Source organism: Gadus chalcogrammus, chromosome 17 (genome assembly GCF_026213295.1).
Source record: "Gadus chalcogrammus isolate NIFS_2021 chromosome 17, NIFS_Gcha_1.0, whole genome shotgun sequence".
In the NCBI taxonomy this organism is placed as follows: domain Eukaryota; kingdom Metazoa; phylum Chordata; class Actinopteri; order Gadiformes; family Gadidae; genus Gadus; species Gadus chalcogrammus.
The window spans coordinates 17507600-17527114 of NC_079428.1; the positions used below are offsets into that span (position 1 = coordinate 17507600).

The 19515-nt window shown below is 43.2% G+C and overlaps 1 protein-coding gene across 5 annotated transcripts; it reads right to left on the reverse strand.

Annotated features, from left to right (window-relative positions):
- Nucleotides 1-373: 373 nt before the first annotated feature.
- Nucleotides 374-12887, reverse strand: LOC130369647 (uncharacterized). 5 transcript variants are annotated; one of them, XR_008892848.1, is made up of 11 exons: nt 12551-12844; nt 12165-12332; nt 9350-9396; nt 6111-6298; nt 5418-5538; nt 5201-5256; nt 5018-5086; nt 4527-4589; nt 3859-4418; nt 3334-3493; nt 374-683 (listed from the first exon to the last, which is right to left on the reverse strand). XR_008892848.1 is itself a non-coding variant. In XM_056575142.1 (4 exons), the coding sequence occupies exon 4, from the start codon at nt 8875-8877 to the stop codon at nt 7135-7137; it is 1743 nt and encodes a 580-aa protein (XP_056431117.1). In that variant the 5' UTR covers nt 8878-9396; nt 12165-12332; nt 12551-12673; nt 12828-12887; the 3' UTR covers nt 6353-7134. The 5 variants fall into 5 exon arrangements, 4 of the variants coding, with proteins under 4 accessions (XP_056431117.1, XP_056431116.1, XP_056431115.1 ...); XM_056575142.1 differs by lacking the exons at nt 374-683; nt 3334-3493; nt 3859-4418; ... (3 more) ...; nt 5418-5538; nt 6111-6298 and having other exon boundaries at nt 6353-9396; nt 12551-12673; nt 12828-12887; XM_056575141.1 differs by lacking the exons at nt 374-683; nt 3334-3493; nt 3859-4418; ... (3 more) ...; nt 5418-5538; nt 6111-6298 and adding an exon at nt 6353-8884.
- Nucleotides 12888-19515: the final 6628 nt, after the last annotated feature.

The window sequence follows — 19515 nt, forward strand, 5'->3', positions numbered from 1 at the left end:
CATCCGGCCCGGATCCGTTTGTCCTTCCAAATCCCTTCTGTTCTCGTGTAGGATAAAATAGGATAAACTAAACTATTTGATAAAACTAAAAACTATCGCTAGAACTAGGCCTACTACAGCAATATAGCCCTAAAGCTTAAATCTGCATTGCATATTTTCAACCTTACAATACAATAGGCCTAACAGAAAAGGTTCAATTCAAAACATCGGTTTACTGTACAAAAGTAATAACTTCTCAATGGAAAATGGACATTTATGGAAAGATACCGGTTATAGCCTATTCTGTTTTTGCTAACCTGTTAAATGAATGTGGCTACACTCATTTTGTGGTCAGAAACTCATTTAGTGCTTTACCGGCCTATAGTGCATACATTTTATATATTAGGCTACATCTTCAATGAAATTCAATGAAATGTTGTGCAATACACAGCTAAAATATCAGAAAATTAAAAACTGGTTAACAACAAGAATCAAACGTTCAATAATTTGAGTAATTTTTTTATTCATTATGTTCTCAACTGCTTCATTACGGCTTCACTACGGCTGTGAGGGACATGTCGGGGGACGGACACCTCCTCGTCTCTTTGTCGCCCGATCCATGGCCAGGTTAAACCACCTGATGGTGTGCTTTGTGACCTCCGCATCGGTGACGGACTTTGTGAGGGAGTTTTTCCTCACAGCACCTGAAATCAGACAAATATGTTTATGTTTATGGTATGTAGCATTCAAAGCCAAGTAGGCTAACACAATACAATAGGTAAGGAGATTAAATAATAATAATTAAAAAAATTACGAGGTGCAAAAAAACCTGACTTGCAAAGTTATGAAGGTTGTGGGGATCAAAATAAGAGGTGGGTAAACTAAGAATTTGAGAATTTGGGTAAATTAAGAATTTGTGATCAGGGCAAGGTGTGCCATGATTAAAAGGACATCCAAAATGTTCAAACAATATCAGTTGTATTAAATATTTCCCTGATCAGAGCACATATATTGTGATGTTGATAGGTTTTCAATGTAGTGAGTCCCCGGGACCCACAGGTGGCGAGTTGGGTGGGTCCCTGAGAAATTCAATGGGTCCCGACTCCCCAGTTTAAAAAATGTGTTTCTTTTTTATTATTATTCTATTTCTTAAATTAAATGAATAGTGTTAAAGGTCCCATGACATGAAAATCTCAGTTTATGAGGTTTTCTAACATAAATATGAGTTCCCCTAGCCTGCCTATGGTCCCCCAGTGGCTAAAACTTGCGTTTGGTGTAAAACGAGCACTAGCTGTTCTGCTCGCCTTTGAAAAAATGGAGGCTCAAGCGCGCTGATTTGGAAATCTGTGCTCATGACGTCATGAGGAATCTCAGCTCCTCCCCTTACTCTGCCTGGCCCGCCCAGAGACGTTGGCCCGCCAATGAGACTCGACCGTGAGAGCGCCACATGTGTGTGTGTGAATACACACACTGTAACGCAAGTGTTTCTTGTCGGTTCTTTGACGTGTCTTGTATTTCCACAACGAGACTGTCGTGGGGGTTATCTGAGCCATGGTTGAGAAGGAATTGGGGGAAAGGAACTTTGGTTTGACTCGCTGAAGTACATGAACTGCGACATGCCGCCGGTTGCCGCGAGGCACCATCGCCCGGCAGCGGGCAGCCGGCAGCAGGCAGCGCGCGGTTCAGTCGACTTCAGGTTGATGTGAAAGTGGAAGAACCAGAGACGTCGCAGAACCCGACAAAGTCGTTTGTGATTCATAATATCGTCTGGAGGCGCACACAATATGTTATATGATATAGATATCTATGTATTATATGATATTATTTAGATATAGAGCTCCAGGACTGTAACGCAAGTGTTGTACACTTCCTTGTTATTTGGATAACCGTTCTGCTGTTGGTGTGATGGCGCATCACGTCGGACTCTCGTCTCTGGTATTTCTACAACGAGACTCGTATTGGGGGTTATCTCAGCCAAGGTTGAGAATGAATTGGGGGGAAGGAACTTTGGCTTTGACTCCCTCAAGAACATGAACCACGACAAGGAGGAGAAAGGGATCTTTGCCGGGCAGCGCTTATGCACCTTCGCCTCCGGCGGTGGTCCCTCAGCGGGGCTCAAGCGGGAGACATACGCCGCCAACAATCCCTTTCTCCTCCATGTCGTGGTTCATGTTCTTGAGGGAGTCAAAGCCAAAGTTCCTTCCCCCCAATTCATTCATTCGTGTTATGCGCCATCACACCAACAGCAGAACGGTTATCCAAATAACAAGGAAGTGTACAACACTTGCGTTACAGTCCTGGAGCTCTATATCTAAATAATATCATATAATACATAGATATCTATATCATATAACATATTGTGTGCGCCTCCAGACGATATTATGAATCACAAACGACTTTGTCGGGTTCTGCGACGTCTCTGGTTCTTCCACTTTCACATCAACCTGAAGTCGACTGAACCGCGCGCTGCCTGCTGCCGGCTGCCCGCTGCCGGGCGATGGTGCCTCGCGGCAACCGGCGGCATGTCGCAGTTCATGTACTTCAGCGAGTCAAACCAAAGTTCCTTTCCCCCAATTCCTTCTCAACCATGGCTCAGATAACCCCCACGACAGTCTCGTTGTGGAAATACAAGACACGTCAAAGAACCGACAAGAAACACTTGCGTTACAGTGTGTGTATTCACATTGATGTGGACGTTGAAGAACCAGGAACGTCGGAGAACCCAACGCGGTCGTTTGAGATTCATAATATCGGCTCACACAGCTTTTGGCCGTGATAATATATATTATATGATATAGATATCTGTGTAGGCTATATATATCAGTTGTTTACATCTTGACAACCTGCCGACAACATTCGGCTCATGTTTCCAAAAGACGAAATAACATAATACAGATAACGGATCGCTAGATAACACTTGTTTTTACTTTATATTTGTATTGTATTTAATTGTTTAATCGAGGCGATCGCGTCAAATGACGTAGGAATGTACGAGAACCTTCCTACGTCATTTGACGCGTTCGCCCGTTTCCGCTATTCGATGAAACAATTAAATACAATACAAATATAAAGTAAAAACAAGTTTTATCTAGCGATCCGTTATCTATATTATGTTACTTCGTCTTTTGGAAACATGAGCCGAATGTTTTTTGCAACCTGCCCGGCAATAGACGATCGCGTCGTCTGTTGCCAGGCAGGTTGTCAAGATGTAAACAACTGATGACGTAGGCCGGTAAAATTTTCGCCCCCGGTACAATTTTAACGTGACACCGCCTTGCTACACTTCACGCCACTGTCTACATAATGCTACACAACGCCACAGACAATCAATATTACTTTGAATTATATACTTACTGAAAAGCAAGCTCTTTGCCGACATCTGGCTGAAGGCCTTTTTGGTGTTCACACCTTTCCAGTTGATCTGGTGGGACACGTCGTCTGTGTAAAGCCGGCCAAGAATGTTCCAAGTCACCCTCTTCAAATCCTGGCCTCCAATTGTGGCCAAAGAAGCAATCTAAAAGGCAAATATATATATATTTTTTTAAATATCAGCAAGGTAAACAATTCTAAGCTTATGCATCCCGAAATGTAGAAAAACAAAAACGTCTATATTTGTACTAGTTGCTCTCGAGAAAAAAATCCTGTTCCCTTGAATTTTTCTTTTTCTAAACATGTACTTGGCTCACACTCTCATGGACATGTGCCACCTTACACACAATGTCATACCAGGTAGACTGTCGCTCACTGACACAATCTGGGAAAAGGGGGTTCAGGACAGGCCTGTTCAGTGCTGCTTCAATAGAATACTTGCAATAATCATGGACAATCAATATACCTAATAGCATTATAGCATGGACCATTCATATTAAGAAGACTCACTATTCTCTGTCGAGCTGGGTGGTTTGAGGGTTCTTTTAAAAACACCTCAAATGCCTCCACTGCCTCCAGGTGTTCCAACGGGAGATTAATATTATCAGGCATCTCAACTTCTGGCCCCGGGGTGCTGTTCATCCTGCTGCAGAGGTAGTTGACCTTTGCCACAAGCTGGTCTTGCTGCTGTTTAATCGTCTCCAGCAGGTTGAGGATGTGGACTTCAGCCACTGATGACAAACATGAAATATAGCTCAAATGTAGTGTGTGAAATACATCACGTTTCAGTGCTTATCCTCATTACTCACAATACTGACATTAGTTATTGATAAAGTTTGAAGAAAATATGTGAGAGTTGTCATAATTTCTTCCAAAATCTGTAGCATAGAATGACCCTCCAGTATTTGCCAGTTATTGCTTCCCAGAGCAGGGAATGGACTCATTCATTCTTCCCCCTCGCCATGTTGGTCCGATGGCGGGGATTGAAGAAGGCTCCTCTGTTGGCCGCAGGCTCAGGGTTGATGTCGGGGGTGGAGGGGGTGGAGGGAGAAGAGGAGGGACTGCCGTTCCTGGCCCAGAGGGGGAAAGAATTGTATTAAATCAGTCATCTGTTAATCATGACTGATAATACACATGGGACCGTTCTATTCACTAATATTTCAGAGATCAGTCCTTACCTTGAGTAACTCTCCAGAGTTGTTTTGGCAACGGTTGTTGCGGTCCTGCCCCATGGTGAGGTGCTAAGGGAAGGAAATTGTTATTAAATTATTGTGATTTGTTAACCATGGTAGACTGTCAGCTAGAGGACCAAACAATTGCAAACAAAAAATCTCTGGTCATGCTCTGGTTGTGCATTCATTTGTATGTTGCAACATTTTGGAATGCACTACCTATTTAAATCCCATGAATGGATTGACGATGTATTTCAATACAATTTGGTATTGATGAATGATAAATATTGCATGAATGCAGATGTTTTTAATTGACAAAATATGTGGCTGACATTTAGATATTTTTACAAAAAAAAAATTACAATTTCAGTGGAGTATGCAGAAAATCTAAGATGGTAATGCAGTTGCAATCTGTTGATTTGAAACAGAGTGACCATTGCTGTGTTAATATAGATGGGGCCACTGTATTCAATATTATTTCGGAGATCAGTCTTTACCTAGACAGTTTTCCTCAAGTCGAGGAGAGACTCTGCTGCTGCTGCCTGGCCCTCGGCGAGATGTTGGAGCTGGAGGAATGGATACAAGGTGAGGTGATTATCTTTAGCACTAAGAATGTTAACCATATCTTAATATTAAAGTTATGATTATGTTATTTCTGATGGCAGGAGATTATCCCTTACTCTGCCAGTGCAATTGGCCACCATCTTCACTCTCATCAGAGTCCCCAAAGTGATGCCTGTTAAATAACCATATTATATTATTATTGGGGTAACTGTAATCCCAAAATTGCCAAATATACATACAGTATAGCACAAACATCTCTGGTCTATTTTTGAATGCTACGGGAAATATCCTTCCTATCAATACAAAAACATAAACAAGACAGAACACACTTACACTGCCTTCCTTTGTCGTTTATCTGGCGGCCCACACTCCTCCTCTGCCTCAGACTGAAGATCAGTGGTGTTGCAGCCCGTCTGGTACTTCTCCATTAGCCTACAGGCATCTTTGTAGTTGTCTAAAATTGAATATGTTAAAATGATCATAAGGTTGAAATTAGCTGCAATATTATTACTAAAGATACGTAAACTAGGCACACAAAGTAAGCAAACTTGTGTTTGGTTGATATTTTCATTGCTATAACAATGCTTTTTAGCAAGAAAACTTACATCGTTGGAAAGCCTGAAACCTCCCCTTTTAAATGATGCCACATTTGTAAGGAACATGCATTTGTGGTATGAGCAGCAGAGCTGAATGGGTAGGTTGCGCCCAAGAAAAATGTGCCAAACAGCATTCTGCCATTGACTCTTAGTTTGAGCTTTTGGTATTCCCAGGCGATGCCAATCAGGGACAATGGCAGAGCGCTGAGAGTCAGAGTCAGAGTCAGAGAGTCAATGGCAGAGTGCTGTTTGGTACATTATTCTTGAGCGCAACCTACATACTCAGCACTGCTGCTCATACCACAAATTAAAGGAACATTTTAAACAATGCAAGACAATTTTCACAACATAGACAGAATATGTTATTCCAAGCAGAAGGAGAAGAAACCATCACATTTTCTTTAAACTACAGTTTTATGAATTGGCATACCACAAGTTCTGATGACCATGATGTCATATTTTGGCCAGTTTGACTCTGGTGTCTCACTGTTGGCCGCTGCCCTTTTGGCACGTTCTGTGTTTTTATATTTTGGCCAGTACACCATCCCGTCATCACACCAATTTTCCGGGACCACAGCAATGTCCCCGTTGGCAAACTTAATGAGATGAAAACTCATCCTTAATGTAGAAAGAAAGAAAAATTATTTGTCATGCAAAAAAAAGAAGTGTGTGTGTGTGTGTGTGTGTGTGTGTGTGTGTGTGTGTGTGTGTGTGTGTGTGTGTGTGTGTGTGTGTGTGTGTGTGTGTTTTATACATTTAATTTAGAGGCGCCTTTCAAGACACCCAAGGTCACCTTACAGAGCATATAGTCATCATAAATCGTTTAAAAAACAAGACATTGTGGAAAAAATAAAATTAAATAAAAAAATAAACATAATAAATAAAATAAAGTAATAAAAAAAACAAGACACGTAGTGTATACCTGGAAAAATACCACCTTTTCTGGAATACTTACAGCAAGAGTAATGAAGTAATGGAAGTCATAGTCAGAAGTCAGTAGTCAACCATATTATTAAGAGTTTTTAACTTGAACTGATTGTTTAAACTGATTGATTTATTGAACTGATTCATAGGCAGTAGTCAACTATATAATTCGTTTTTAACTTGAACTGATTGTTTAAACTGATTGATTGATTGAATGAACTGATTCATAGTCAGTAGGCAACTATATAATTAGAGTTTTTAACTTGAACTGATTGTTTAAACTGATTGATTGATTGATTGAACTGATTGTTTTTTTTATTCATTATGTATGACACCTCAACCGACTTCAGCTCATCAGATGCATGTTTGACAACGAATATGTTAATTATGTCGGAGTTGAAGGGGTAGGTATAAAATGGCGACTGCTGGGAAAATTCAGTGTATACAATGAACACACCATTATCATTTTGGATGATGTTTTTGACAAGGCAGACTTTCTCCCCCACCAGAAATATATTGTCCCCTGTTGATCATTTTACTGTCCATCGTTCACATCTCATTTCCCCATATTGGCCCTGCACTCCCATCCCAACAACAATTGGCCCCACAAAATGCTCCCTTTTTAGAGTGATGTCTGCATCAACATCCAATTTCCTAGCTTGAACCTCTGAAAGGCGCCGGACAAGCTGGGCTAGTGGGAACTCCGGTTTTCTTACGAGTTTTTTTATTTTCCCGAGGTAGTTCTCATACGGGAACGCTGAAAAAGTATCCAAACAGCCATGTCGATTCACCTCGTCTGCTAGGTGGACCAAACAGTGAACATTGTAAACAATTTGGTCTGTCCCATACAGCTCACCAAAATGAGCAACAAAAGACTTCAGCAATTGGCCAGCATAGTCTACAAGGCTGTGATGTTGAGGGCTTACCAAGATCGATATGGCAGTTGACAGGAGCATGAAATTAGAATACATATTCTGGTCCAAGAATCCCGCCAGCACCACAGGGCCAGTGTACAGTAAAAACTGCCGGAATTCGGTTGCCTTCCACCGGTCTAACTCTCTAAGTGACCGTGGTCTCCTGGCAAACTCAACTGGAACATTCGGCCTGACAGACTGGAGTTCATGTGAAATCCTGTCAACTATCAGTGCAGGCATTCTCACAGTTAAAGGACCCCGGAGCCAGAACTGGAGCATTTTTTTAACAACGCCCAAACAGACTAAATGCATGTAATCTAATGGAAACTGTGTTACCATGCCTATCTTGATACCCTGAAATGGATGAGGTCCCTCATGGTGGTGAATTTCATCGAGCTTTAAGTTGAATGACATGTCCGTTCTAAGGGGGTGCTCTGGTCCAGGGAACGACATGCGGTGATTCTGGTACTTCCCCGGGTGTTGGCACTTATCGCACCCATGGTAAGCATTATGGGCCTTTGTTTTTTTCACAAAGGCCCGTGCAGGGGTGTCACACACTACTGTGTGAAGCTCAATTGTGAGGTTCTTATCACCAAAGCAAAACCCAGCCTCGAGCTCCTTTAATTCAGTCACAAAATCTGATAAGAACTCTGTGGCCGAACTTGGTTTTTTAGGTCCACAGTACGCCCCAATCACCACTGGTTCCTTCATAGGGACGGTAACTAGCAATCCAAGGATCGGCCACAGCTGTAAAGTGGAACTTTTAAATAAAGGCAGACCATCTACATTAATCTGCAGCCCCAATGTCATGCCCTCTGTCAGTATTTTGACGTGTTTATTTAAAGTGTTCCTTAAGGAGGAAAGGATCCCAAAGTGATGGTAGTTACCCCCAGCCTTCTCTTGAATATCATAGTGGACTTTTGTTTTGAGAAGGGTCCTACCATCCTTGGGCAGATTGGGATGGGTTATGTTGAGTATGCTCAACAGCGCAGTCAGGGCAACCATTGAAATGCCAAATCTCACTGCCCAGTTGGCAATGTTATCGGAAAGGGATGGGGATGGGACATCAGGTTCAGAATCTGATGGGACATCAGGTTCAGAATCTGAACATGTTGTCCCATCCCCATCATCAAAATCCATGTCCTCTTCACTTAAATCTTCAAGTGAATCAAATGCATCTGCATCTGCAGCTGAAGAGGTAGGAGCAGTGTCCTCAGAGAGAACTCTGTAATCTGCCGTCATTGCCGTCATGTCCATGTCAGTCATGTCTGTCCTAATGTCAAGAAGCCTTTTTTGGACGTCAACACGTGCCCTTCGTCTTAAGGCGTTTGAGGAGACAGGCAGAGTCTTTCTATTCATTTTTGTTCTAAAAGAGACATTTGAGAAAGACAGGTTGCAATCAATTGATCATTGTTCCTAATGTAATGTTCCTAATCATTGCTCCTAATGTTGTTTTTTAAATAAATACATTGCTGAATATACTTTAGTGGTGTTGTCTGTTTCATTGCTACAAACTAGACAAAAAAAAACATTTGTGATGCTCTACTTGATTCGGCTACATGAAATGGCCTTCTGGAAAATGTATGTGTGAGGCATTATTATTCTCATTATTGTTAGCAGACCATTCATGCCACATCAGGGCGCTTTAGTTCCATTGATGTGTTGTGACTGCGTGAGTAAAGTGGGAAGCAGAAACCAATATGGAGGGAATGTAATGAGGTTGCAATGAAATCTTCTGTGCTCCAAAGGCAATTGTATCATAAACGTAACATGAGCAAGATGCAAGGGATAATGCCTGACGAGGTGTCCATTAACAGAAATGTTGACTTACTTGATCAATCAAACCCAGCAGAGGAGGCAATGGCAGAAAAGTTGAAGCTGCAGAACACAAAATAGAAGATGATGAGGACCAAGTTCCATAATGCTACCATAATAAATCACAAACAGGCGTTGTCTAAACGACTGTGAAAAATGTTTAAGCTTAATTTTCATTACAAAGAGGATGGAAAAGGGGCAATAGACACTATGAGACCAAACTCTGCTGGAACACCGTGGCCACGGCGTTCCCGCGTCTCCCCCGACTCCCGCCGTGCCCCGCGAACGAATGAATGAATGGCCCGGGAACCGTGGGCAATGCGGCCACGGCACTCCCGCGTCTCCCGCGTGCCCCGTGAATGAATGAATGGCCCTGGAACTGCGGGCCCGTGACAGCAGCCCGGGCAACGCGGGCACTGTCACACTAAATTTGTACCGGCTGCCAAATTTTTACCGGGCGCATCATCCATACGTAATCCATTCCAAACCTGCCTGTCAGCAGATGATCACGTCGTCCGTTGCCGGGCAGGTTTCAAAAAACATTCGCGCTCATGTTGCTTAAGACGAAATAACATAATACAGTTAACGGATCGCTTGATAACACTTGTTTTTACTTTATATTTGTATTGTATTTAATTGTTTAATCAAATTGAGCAAGTAAACTGAGTGTTTAAAGCAGGTCAAGGACGAAATAGCACAATACAGATAACGGATCGCTAGATAGAAGGTTCGCGAATGTTCACGTCATTCGACGTGATCGTCCGTTGCCAGGCAGATAGGCTAGGAGTAGATAATGGATATGGGCCTTAAAACAGACCAGACCGACACAGGGCTCATTTTCCCCATAATGACCGGCGTTCTATACATTGTCCCTTACATAACATAGTCTGCCGAAATTGCTATTGCATTTTACATCAAATACACTCACATGATCAATCACTTCTCGGTTCTACTGCTAGTTCAATATCAAGCAAAGTCATTACAATACAATTATAGCATATAGTGTTGTGGCACTAATAATAACAACTTATCTAATTCACTTCAACTAGCTATAAGCAAAGAGGAATCGGAGAGTCCAGGTCAAGTATAGATGGAGAGTTTATTGCCGCCCGCAAACGAGAGACAACAAAGCCGAATGGTATTCGCGAATACACACTGCCAAATGAATCCCGGACAGCTCCTTATATCCCCAATCCTTTACACAATACAAAGTTGGACTTTCATCAAATATTGATGTGCATAGAATGTTTTTCTGGGTCATACTGTGTGGATGTCAGCATATTCTCATGTCTTCCGGATCCCAATGTGACCTTAGAACATATATTATCCTTATACAAACAGAGATGATGCACACGTGTGAATGTAAGCATTGTCTTCAGAGAGTACATCAAAATGGGAGTAGACTGGACTCTCTTACTGGTGTGACACATTAGATGGGAATGGACTGGACTCACTCACTGGTGCCACACGGCACATAACATCTAGGCTAAAAGGTGATCAGCTGTTTTCCACTATTAAAGTATCTATATGATATGTAGGCCTAATAATAATCATAGTTTAACATAAAATGTAAGGTTAATTTCTACCACAATAGCCCCTACACGATGAAAACAGAAAGGCCAATGTTTACTGTGAATGTCACAATATCTCAATTAATAAATGCACTTACTCAGTCAAGAGGATTCAGCCCAAAGTCAAAAAAGCACAGAAAATCTCCGATGATGACTTGACCTTCTCCGGTTCTTTAAGCGTCTGCGATAGCTGTTAAGTTAAACCTTTATAAGTGGGCGGAGCCATCCTCTGTGAAAGGCGCGTCCGCATCCAGGCATCCGAAATGGGTCCGCTCAGGATCCGCTGTTTGACAGTGGGCGGAGCCATCCTCTGTGAAAGGCGCATCCGCGTACAGGGATCCGACATGGGTCTGCTCAGGATCCGCTGTATGACAGTAGAACTTTCGGAGGCGGAGCTGATCCTCTGGGCGGCGCCCAAACGGATGAGGCAGCTTACGCGGGTTTGGCGGATTGAAGGCGGATCCGCCTAGGAGTCTCCTGCTATGTGGGTCCCGTGGGTTCTAGAATATTTACAGAACACGGCTAAAGGCTATGTGCGCCTCGCCATTGCGATACATCCACTGTAAACAGAGCGCATGGTACCGTGGCTGCACGGCAGAATTTCGGGAACGTCTTTGAATACTGTGTTAGTTGCCCACTAATACCTATATTAAAGAATACATAAAATAGCATGTCATGTCTGCCCCCCCCACGCAGTCGTTACGGTTCATAATATTTCGGAGGCGCACAAAGCTTTTGGCCGTGATGTTATATATTATAATGTTCTCTAATACGAGGCGGAGGCAGTGTCTAGTCCCCGGTTTATTCAACCATCAAACTGTATTCAATTCCGAACGGTAGAAATAGTAATATCAAATCTGCGCACGGAGCACGCCGCACCCCCCCCCCCACCCCCTTCGACAAACATCGATATTTATCTTATATCGATATTCTGCTTGAAGATATCGAGATATGAGTTTTGGTCCATATCGCCCAGCCCTAGTCAGTATATGATAAATAAACAATATAATAAAATAAATGAATAGAAAGACAATGACAGGGATATTGACAATGACAGTGACAATCACATGCATAGTCATTGGCTGCCAAATGCAAGTCGGTAGGTGTGTGTGATGATTTCAAACCAGTCACAGATGTTATGGTTTTTAGCTCATTGGGTGTTATTAAACCTACAATGAATTGTACAAAAAAAAATTGGTTTATAATTTTACCAAGTCCATGGAAGTGGGGTTGACCAGGTTAAGGAACTTAAATATTCACCTGGGAGGGATGGCTTTCGCAGATAGCTTTGTCTGCTCTATCTTCTGTAGCTTTGCTTTCTGTTGAAAACCTCCAGTCTCATTTTTCTTTTCCTCTTCTCTGGAGATGGAACGTAGTTGAAAAGAGATGGAACAAAGTCCGGACTCAAGGGATTATCACTCTTTCTCCCTACAAAATAAATAGAAACATTTCAGTGTCGAACTTGGGTTTGTTTACTACTACGTTAGCACTTGCTAGCTTAGCAGCTACAAAACAGGACATTGTTAGCCCCACGAATTGCATGCTATAATTCAACTAGCTATGTAGTATTAAACTGATCCGAAACCACAATTATAGCCTATTAAATAATGAAGCTAAGCTGCTAAGCTTTGTATTCTGTAACTCACCTGATATGAAGTGATCGCTGCACAAGCGGAATCCAACAGCCGGGGGGTCCCATTTTTCAGCCTTTTTTTGCTTGCTCCTGGCTCTTTTAATGGCGCTGATCCACTTAGCTCGCCTCTCCGCATCTTTAGGAACGCGGTAGAACGACGTACATCTATTTTTGCCTCGTTTATTTGTGCAACCTGGTGCACAACAGTTATCGACATGTCTTCTCCACCACCACAACAGTATGAGTGGCCGTTTAGGACATAACTAATTGAGACACTCTCACACACATACCTATGAAACACTCTTACACTCACTACTGAAACGCTCACACACTCAGTGGTGTAGTCTACGTCAGTGGTTCTCAAACTTTTTACCATGAGTACCACCTTAGAAATGATTTGGCTCTCCAAGTACCACCGGAATTAAAATAAAGTGCGTAGGCCTATAACTACATAGAGTTTACACAGAAGGCATTAATATTAATAACACGATTTATTATTCACATAACTTGACTTGACTGAAGCAACCAACTGTCTATAACTCATGTATTTAAACACTTGCAACGGGATAATACTAACAATTGAACAACTGCCTCAATAGGGCTACCCAGCAAATGGGGATATCATCTGGCATATAACATACCAGTCAATCTAGTGAGGTTATTAACAAGTATACTGCATTAAAGCATTCAGAGCACTGAATATTAATGTTAACAACTGCAGTCAACCAATCATGTGAGGTAAATTGTACTGCATCAAAACATTCAAAGAATTGAACATGAATATTTAAATACTGGAGTCAAACAATCCTGTTATAAGTAATCATGCGCAGCAAAGAGAGAAATCATGTGTACTGCGATAACACTGTAATCAAACTATCATGAGTAAGAACAAGTGTATCATAGAAAAACAACGTATTCACTATTAAAAAATACTGCAGTAAGTGCCATAAGGTCAGAATATAAACTATGTTTAGGTTTGAAGGAGAATGTACTCAGGCACACATTGAAAATTAGGCCCATCATGCTTAGTGGGAGGGGTCGATTGAGGTTAGCTTTAGCCTCAGACTTGGTTCAGTATCCAACCTGCTTCCAGCACACAAGTTGAGGGGGGATGGCATCCCCCTTTGGAATTAAAATGATCAAAATCATCCCCTTCTGAAACAGCCATCCCCCCTTCCCATCCCCTGTTATTTTATCAATTAATGTGGAAATATTACCGCTATTTCATTATTGCGCAAGCACGCAGGCGTACTTGCGCAATAGTGCCTTCCCGAGCTCTCATTCCACACCGTACAAAACTGACACTGGTAGCGTGAAGCAGTCTCTGCATCTCAGACATCGCTTCCGCAGGCAACTCTGTCCCCTTTCCTCCCTTTCATTTCAACCCGTGAGCAACGCTAGTCTCCCTTCTCTTCCGAATGCATTTTTTAAAAAAAATAATAAGAATCCGTTTTTAAAATCCTTAAATGTGATGCATGCCTCCGATCAGTTGCGTTTTTGGGGATAAATTAAGATTTGCGACCATTTGCGACCAAGAGAAGCCTGGTCGCAAATGGAATGAGAAAGCGCACAGCCTTGTCTGAAAGCGCAGGATATTCGCTGCGTCGCTGGATCCAAAAGTCCAGAAATGTCTGGCCTCTGAAAGCAGACTTTCAACGTCTCAGGACGATTTTGCAAAAATGTTGCTTCCCCTACTCGTCGTCACAGTAGTTAGTCAATGCAGGTTTAAGATGATTGCATATGATGGGTACATGGCCTAGGGATGGGCACGAGTAAACTCGAGTGATCGAAGGAAATCCTCGAGGATCAATCGAGATCGAGTACTCGTTTAATCAAATCTATTTTTAGAATGCAACGCAACTGCAGCAGGAAGAGGCCTGATGATGAACGGCAATATTACCAACCAAACATGTAGGCCTAATGCTTATTCTCCATCAAAACAGTCAGCGTTATCAGATTCATTATTTATTTTTGCAAACGTTCAAAACACATTTTCCTTACAAAAATAAATAGGCCTATGCGTCTCACAATTTAAATCACGTCGAACCAAGGCCTGTAACAGTTTAAAAAAAAAATAAAACGAAACAAGTAGCCTAACCATTGCAAATAATTTAAAGCTGCAAATAAAACGGCAGCAAATGGACTATGGATTACACGTTGTGAACTTCTCTACACGGCCGGGATTACGGCTGCGTCTTGCGGCGGTTAAAATAGCCGACACACTTGGTTGCTGCGGGTCTGCTTTCCCGAACTCACCGTTGTGTTTCAGGAGCATATGTTGCCGCCTAGTACTTGTAGTAGCTACTCTGGTAGCTCGATTTCGCTTGGCATATTTTACATTTCACCTTATGATCTCCTATTTCTTTAAAGTATCTCTTAACCATCTCTTAACTTTTTGAATTCTGGCGTGCCTGCACACGGCACGGAACGCGCCACACAGAAATGGATACATTTAATTTGCTTTGTGCCCACGGCATGCGTTAGTGGCGCCGCACAGAAAATTGATACATTTGCTTTGTTTGTTTGTGTGTATGCAAACTCGAGTTTGCCTGTCCACCAACCGAGTTCATTTGTAACGAGTAGTACTCGAGTTATCGATTCCCCACGCCCATCCCTGATTTTTTTTTTTACGGTTGCTTCAACTTCAAAAAATTGCTTCAAAAAATCGTTCATACTCCGCGTACCACTAGAGGGCGCTCGCGTACCACCAGTGGTACGCGTACCACAGATTGAGAACGGCTGGTCTACGTGATACGCAGGTATACGCCGTATACCCACTAGGAACGCACCAGGATTTGCGTATACCCACTTAAAAATGTGCACGGATACGTATCAATCGTCTTGTGACAGATCTTTCACTTCTGTGTTTATTTTTCGCAAATACCGGTTGGGTATAACTGCAATAAAATACTTTAAGCAGGGGAAATTATCTCCTACATTCACCATTCATAAAATTCCCCCTGCGCGCTCTGCCCTGTCTCTGTAACGAAGCGCGAAGCTGCCCATGCGTCTCTTCACGTAAAGGCGGCTGCATGCTTCAGCGTTGGTGTTACGTTGTTGCGCAAAATTTACTCAAAGCAATTCATGCTCCCTTTTAGGTTGCGCGTGTTGCCAAGCAATTTACCGCCAGAACAGTAGGTGGAGTAATATGTGGAGGAAAGTTTTTCGTTGAAGACCACCTCGAGAATGACGTCTTTGTCTGTGGGAGTCGTTGGTTTGTTTATGTGCCAGATCGTGTTCTCCCCATACACAGTGAATGATGGCAACAGACAGAGGAACAGGGGTGATGAAGTTGTTGATCATTGGGGTTGTATAAATGTGCATATCTCTCTACATTTTAAAACGACATAATGTGTTGGCAGCAAAGTTAACTTCACTTCAGGTTAATGCTTTTGTATATGAGCCTGCCGGGTGATACTCCAGACAGGAAGTAGTAACCAGACCAGCAAACCAATCACAGCCTTGCAGGCTGGGCGGCTCGCGTAAAAGCTTGCGTAAAAAATGACGCAAGTCTAGAAAAATCGCCCGACGCACGCAAGACGTGAGAAGTCGCGCAAGGGGGGCGCAAGGGCGCGCAAGGGCCTCTTGCGCTTGCGCTTACGCTTACGTAACCGAGCATAAACCAGCCTTTAGTTGGCGGGCCGAGCCCCTCCTTCTCGCGTGTGTGTGCGTCTGCATGCGCGCGTGTCTGTCTGTCTGTCTGTCTGTCTGTCTGTCTGTCTGTCTGTCTGTCTGTCTGTCTGTCTGTCTGTCTGTCTGTCTGTCTGTCTGTCTGTCTGTCTGTCTGTCTGTCTGTCTGTCTGTCTGTCTGTCTGTCTGTCTGTCTGTCTGTCTGTCTGTCTGTCTGTCTGTCTGTCTGTCTGTCTGTCTGTCTGTCTGTCTGTCTGTCTGTCTGTCTGTCTGTCTGTCTGTCTGTCTGTCTGTCTGTCTGTCTGTCTGTCTGTCTGTCTGTCTGTCTGTCTGTCTGTCTGTCTGTCTGTCTGTCTGTCTGTCTGTCTGTCTGTCTGTCTGTCTGTCTGTCTGTCTGTCTGTCTGTCTGTCTGTCTGTCTGTCTGTCTGTCTGTCTGTCTGTCTGTCTGTCTGTCTGTCTGTCTGTCTGTCTGTCTGTCTGTCTGTCTGTCTGTCTGTCTGTCTGTCTGTCTGTCTGTCTGTCTGTCTGTCTGTCTGTCTGTCTGTCTGTCTGTCTGTCTGTCTGTCTGTCTGTCTGTCTGTCTGTCTGTCTGTCTGTCTGTCTGTCTGTCTGTCTGTCTGTCTGTCTGTCTGTCTGTCTGTCTGTCTGTCTGTCTGTCTGTCTGTCTGTCTGTCTGTCTGTCTGTCTGTCTGTCTGTCTGTCTGTCTGTCTGTCTGTCTGTCTGTCTGTCTGTCTGTCTGTCTGTCTGTCTGTCTGTCTGTCTGTCTGTCTGTCTGTCTGTCTGTCTGTCTGTCTGTCTGTCTGTCTGTCTGTCTGTCTGTCTGTCTGTCTGTCTGTCTGTCTGTCTGTCTGTCTGTCTGTCTGTCTGTCTGTCTGTCTGTCTGTCTGTCTGTCTGTCTGTCTGTCTGTCTGTCTGTCTGTCTGTCTGTCTGTCTGTCTGTCTGTCTGTCTGTCTGTCTGTCTGTCTGTCTGTCTGTCTGTCTGTCTGTCTGTCTGTCTGTCTGTCTGTCTGTCTGTCTGTCTGTCTGTCTGTCTGTCTGTCTGTCTGTCTGTCTGTCTGTCTGTCTGTCTGTCTGTCTGTCTGTCTGTCTGTCTGTCTGTCTGTCTGTCTGTCTGTCTGTCTGTCTGTCTGTCTGTCTGTCTGTCTGTCTGTCTGTCTGTCTGTCTGTCTGTCTGTCTGTCTGTCTGTCTGTCTGTCTGTCTGTCTGTCTGTCTGTCTGTCTGTCTGTCTGTCTGTCTGTCTGTCTGTCTGTCTGTCTGTCTGTCTGTCTGTCTGTCTGTCTGTCTGTCTGTCTGTCTGTCTGTCTGTCTGTCTGTCTGTCTGTCTGTCTGTCTGTCTGTCTGTCTGTCTGTCTGTCTGTCTGTCTGTCTGTCTGTCTGTCTGTCTGTCTGTCTGTCTGTCTGTCTGTCTGTCTGTCTGTCTGTCTGTCTGTCTGTCTGTCTGTCTGTCTGTCTGTCTGTCTGTCTGTCTGTCTGTCTGTCTGTCTGTCTGTCTGTCTGTCTGTCTGTCTGTCTGTCTGTCTGTCTGTCTGTCTGTCTGTCTGTCTGTCTGTCTGTCTGTCTGTCTGTCTGTCTGTCTGTCTGTCTGTCTGTCTGTCTGTCTGTCTGTCTGTCTGTCTGTCTGTCTGTCTGTCTGTCTGTCTGTCTGTCTGTCTGTCTGTCTGTCTGTCTGTCTGTCTGTCTGTCTGTCTGTCTGTCTGTCTGTCTGTCTGTCTGTCTGTCTGTCTGTCTGTCTGTCTGTCTGTCTGTCTGTCTGTCTGTCTGTCTGTCTGTCTGTCTGTCTGTCTGTCTGTCTGTCTGTCTGTCTGTCTGTCTGTCTGTCTGTCTGTCTGTCTGTCTGTCTGTCTGTCTGTCTGTCTGTCTGTCTGTCTGTCTGTCTGTCTGTCTGTCTGTCTGTCTGTCTGTCTGTCTGTCTGTCTGTCTGTCTGTCTGTCTGTCTGTCTGTCTGTCTGTCTGTCTGTCTGTCTGTCTGTCTGTCTGTCTGTCTGTCTGTCTGTCTGTCTGTGTGTGTGTGTGTGTGTGTGTGTGTGTGTGTGTGTGTGTGTGTGTGTGTGTGTGTGTGTGTGTGTGTGTGTGTGTGTGTGTGTGTGTGTGAGTGAGTGTGTGTGTCCAGTCCTCCCATATTAATGTGTAAACCACATAATAAGTAGTCAACAGAAGACAATGTTTTAATCCCACTTTATATCTCCTTGTTACTTTTAGATGAGAACCCCTGGCCAGCCTTTCAGACTGGGTGTCAGGCTAGGGAATTTAAAAACAGGCATCCTTGGTTAGAGTGGAGGGGAAAAGAGTTAGGTAAATGTCAGCCAACATACAGTTGGTATACACAATTGAAATTCATAATGTTAATCACTATGCAAATGAGAGTATAGCTAATTCATGGTCATTTTTAAGGTGCAGTAATTTCACACTTTTACACAATTCAATTACTGTATGGTATGTTAGATAACAACAGTAAGAGCTCAAATTAGAGCAATTGAAAGAGTGAAACATTAGAGCAATTGAAAGAGTGAAACATTAGTCTCCTGTCATCTCCTTCTCATGCACTGGTTAGCCATGGTTGTAAAGAGTTCATTAAATTATTTTGAGTAGATTTTGTCCTTGTTTAGCATGTGCCACCTATTGCTACTATAGATATACAAAGGACAACTCGTCATTTTTGCGTTGTATTTGTTCATACTGTTATTAAAACGGATAAACCTACTCAGCTTTCCATGATTGCTCAAAATCGTTATACTCTTAAATCAGTGGGTTGTAGACCCCTGCGTTAGTGAGTGTGGTGCGACGACGGACACCCCATAAGTCCCACACGTACCGGTGGGACGGGATTGTACGAGGCTGGGAGGGAATCATCACAGTATACCCACTACAATAAAATAGACTACACCACTGCACACACTCACTACTGAAACACTCACACATACATACATACTCTTCTGAAACACTTACACATACATATGAGAAACACACACGCATACATACCAACCCGGTATCACGCCATTGCGTGCTCCTGCGCACGAACGTTAATCTATTGAAGCGTGTTCCCGAGCACGATAGTCCGACTTTTTGCGTGTTACACAAAACGAAATGTAAACCAATGCATTCTGAATGGGAGTGTTCTAAGACAATTAACGTGCTCCACAAAACGCTACGAGAGAGAGAGAAAGAGAGAGCGGGAGGGACAGAGAGAGAGAGAGAGAGAGCGAGAGAGAGGCTTCAGAAAGGGTGTGCGCAGATAGTACAGTGCACCCTAGTTATGTTTATGCCAAAACCTATATATATAATTAGGCTATAATTATATTATTTAGCGTGTAATGAGACAATCTATAGCCAAATTGTCGAAGATG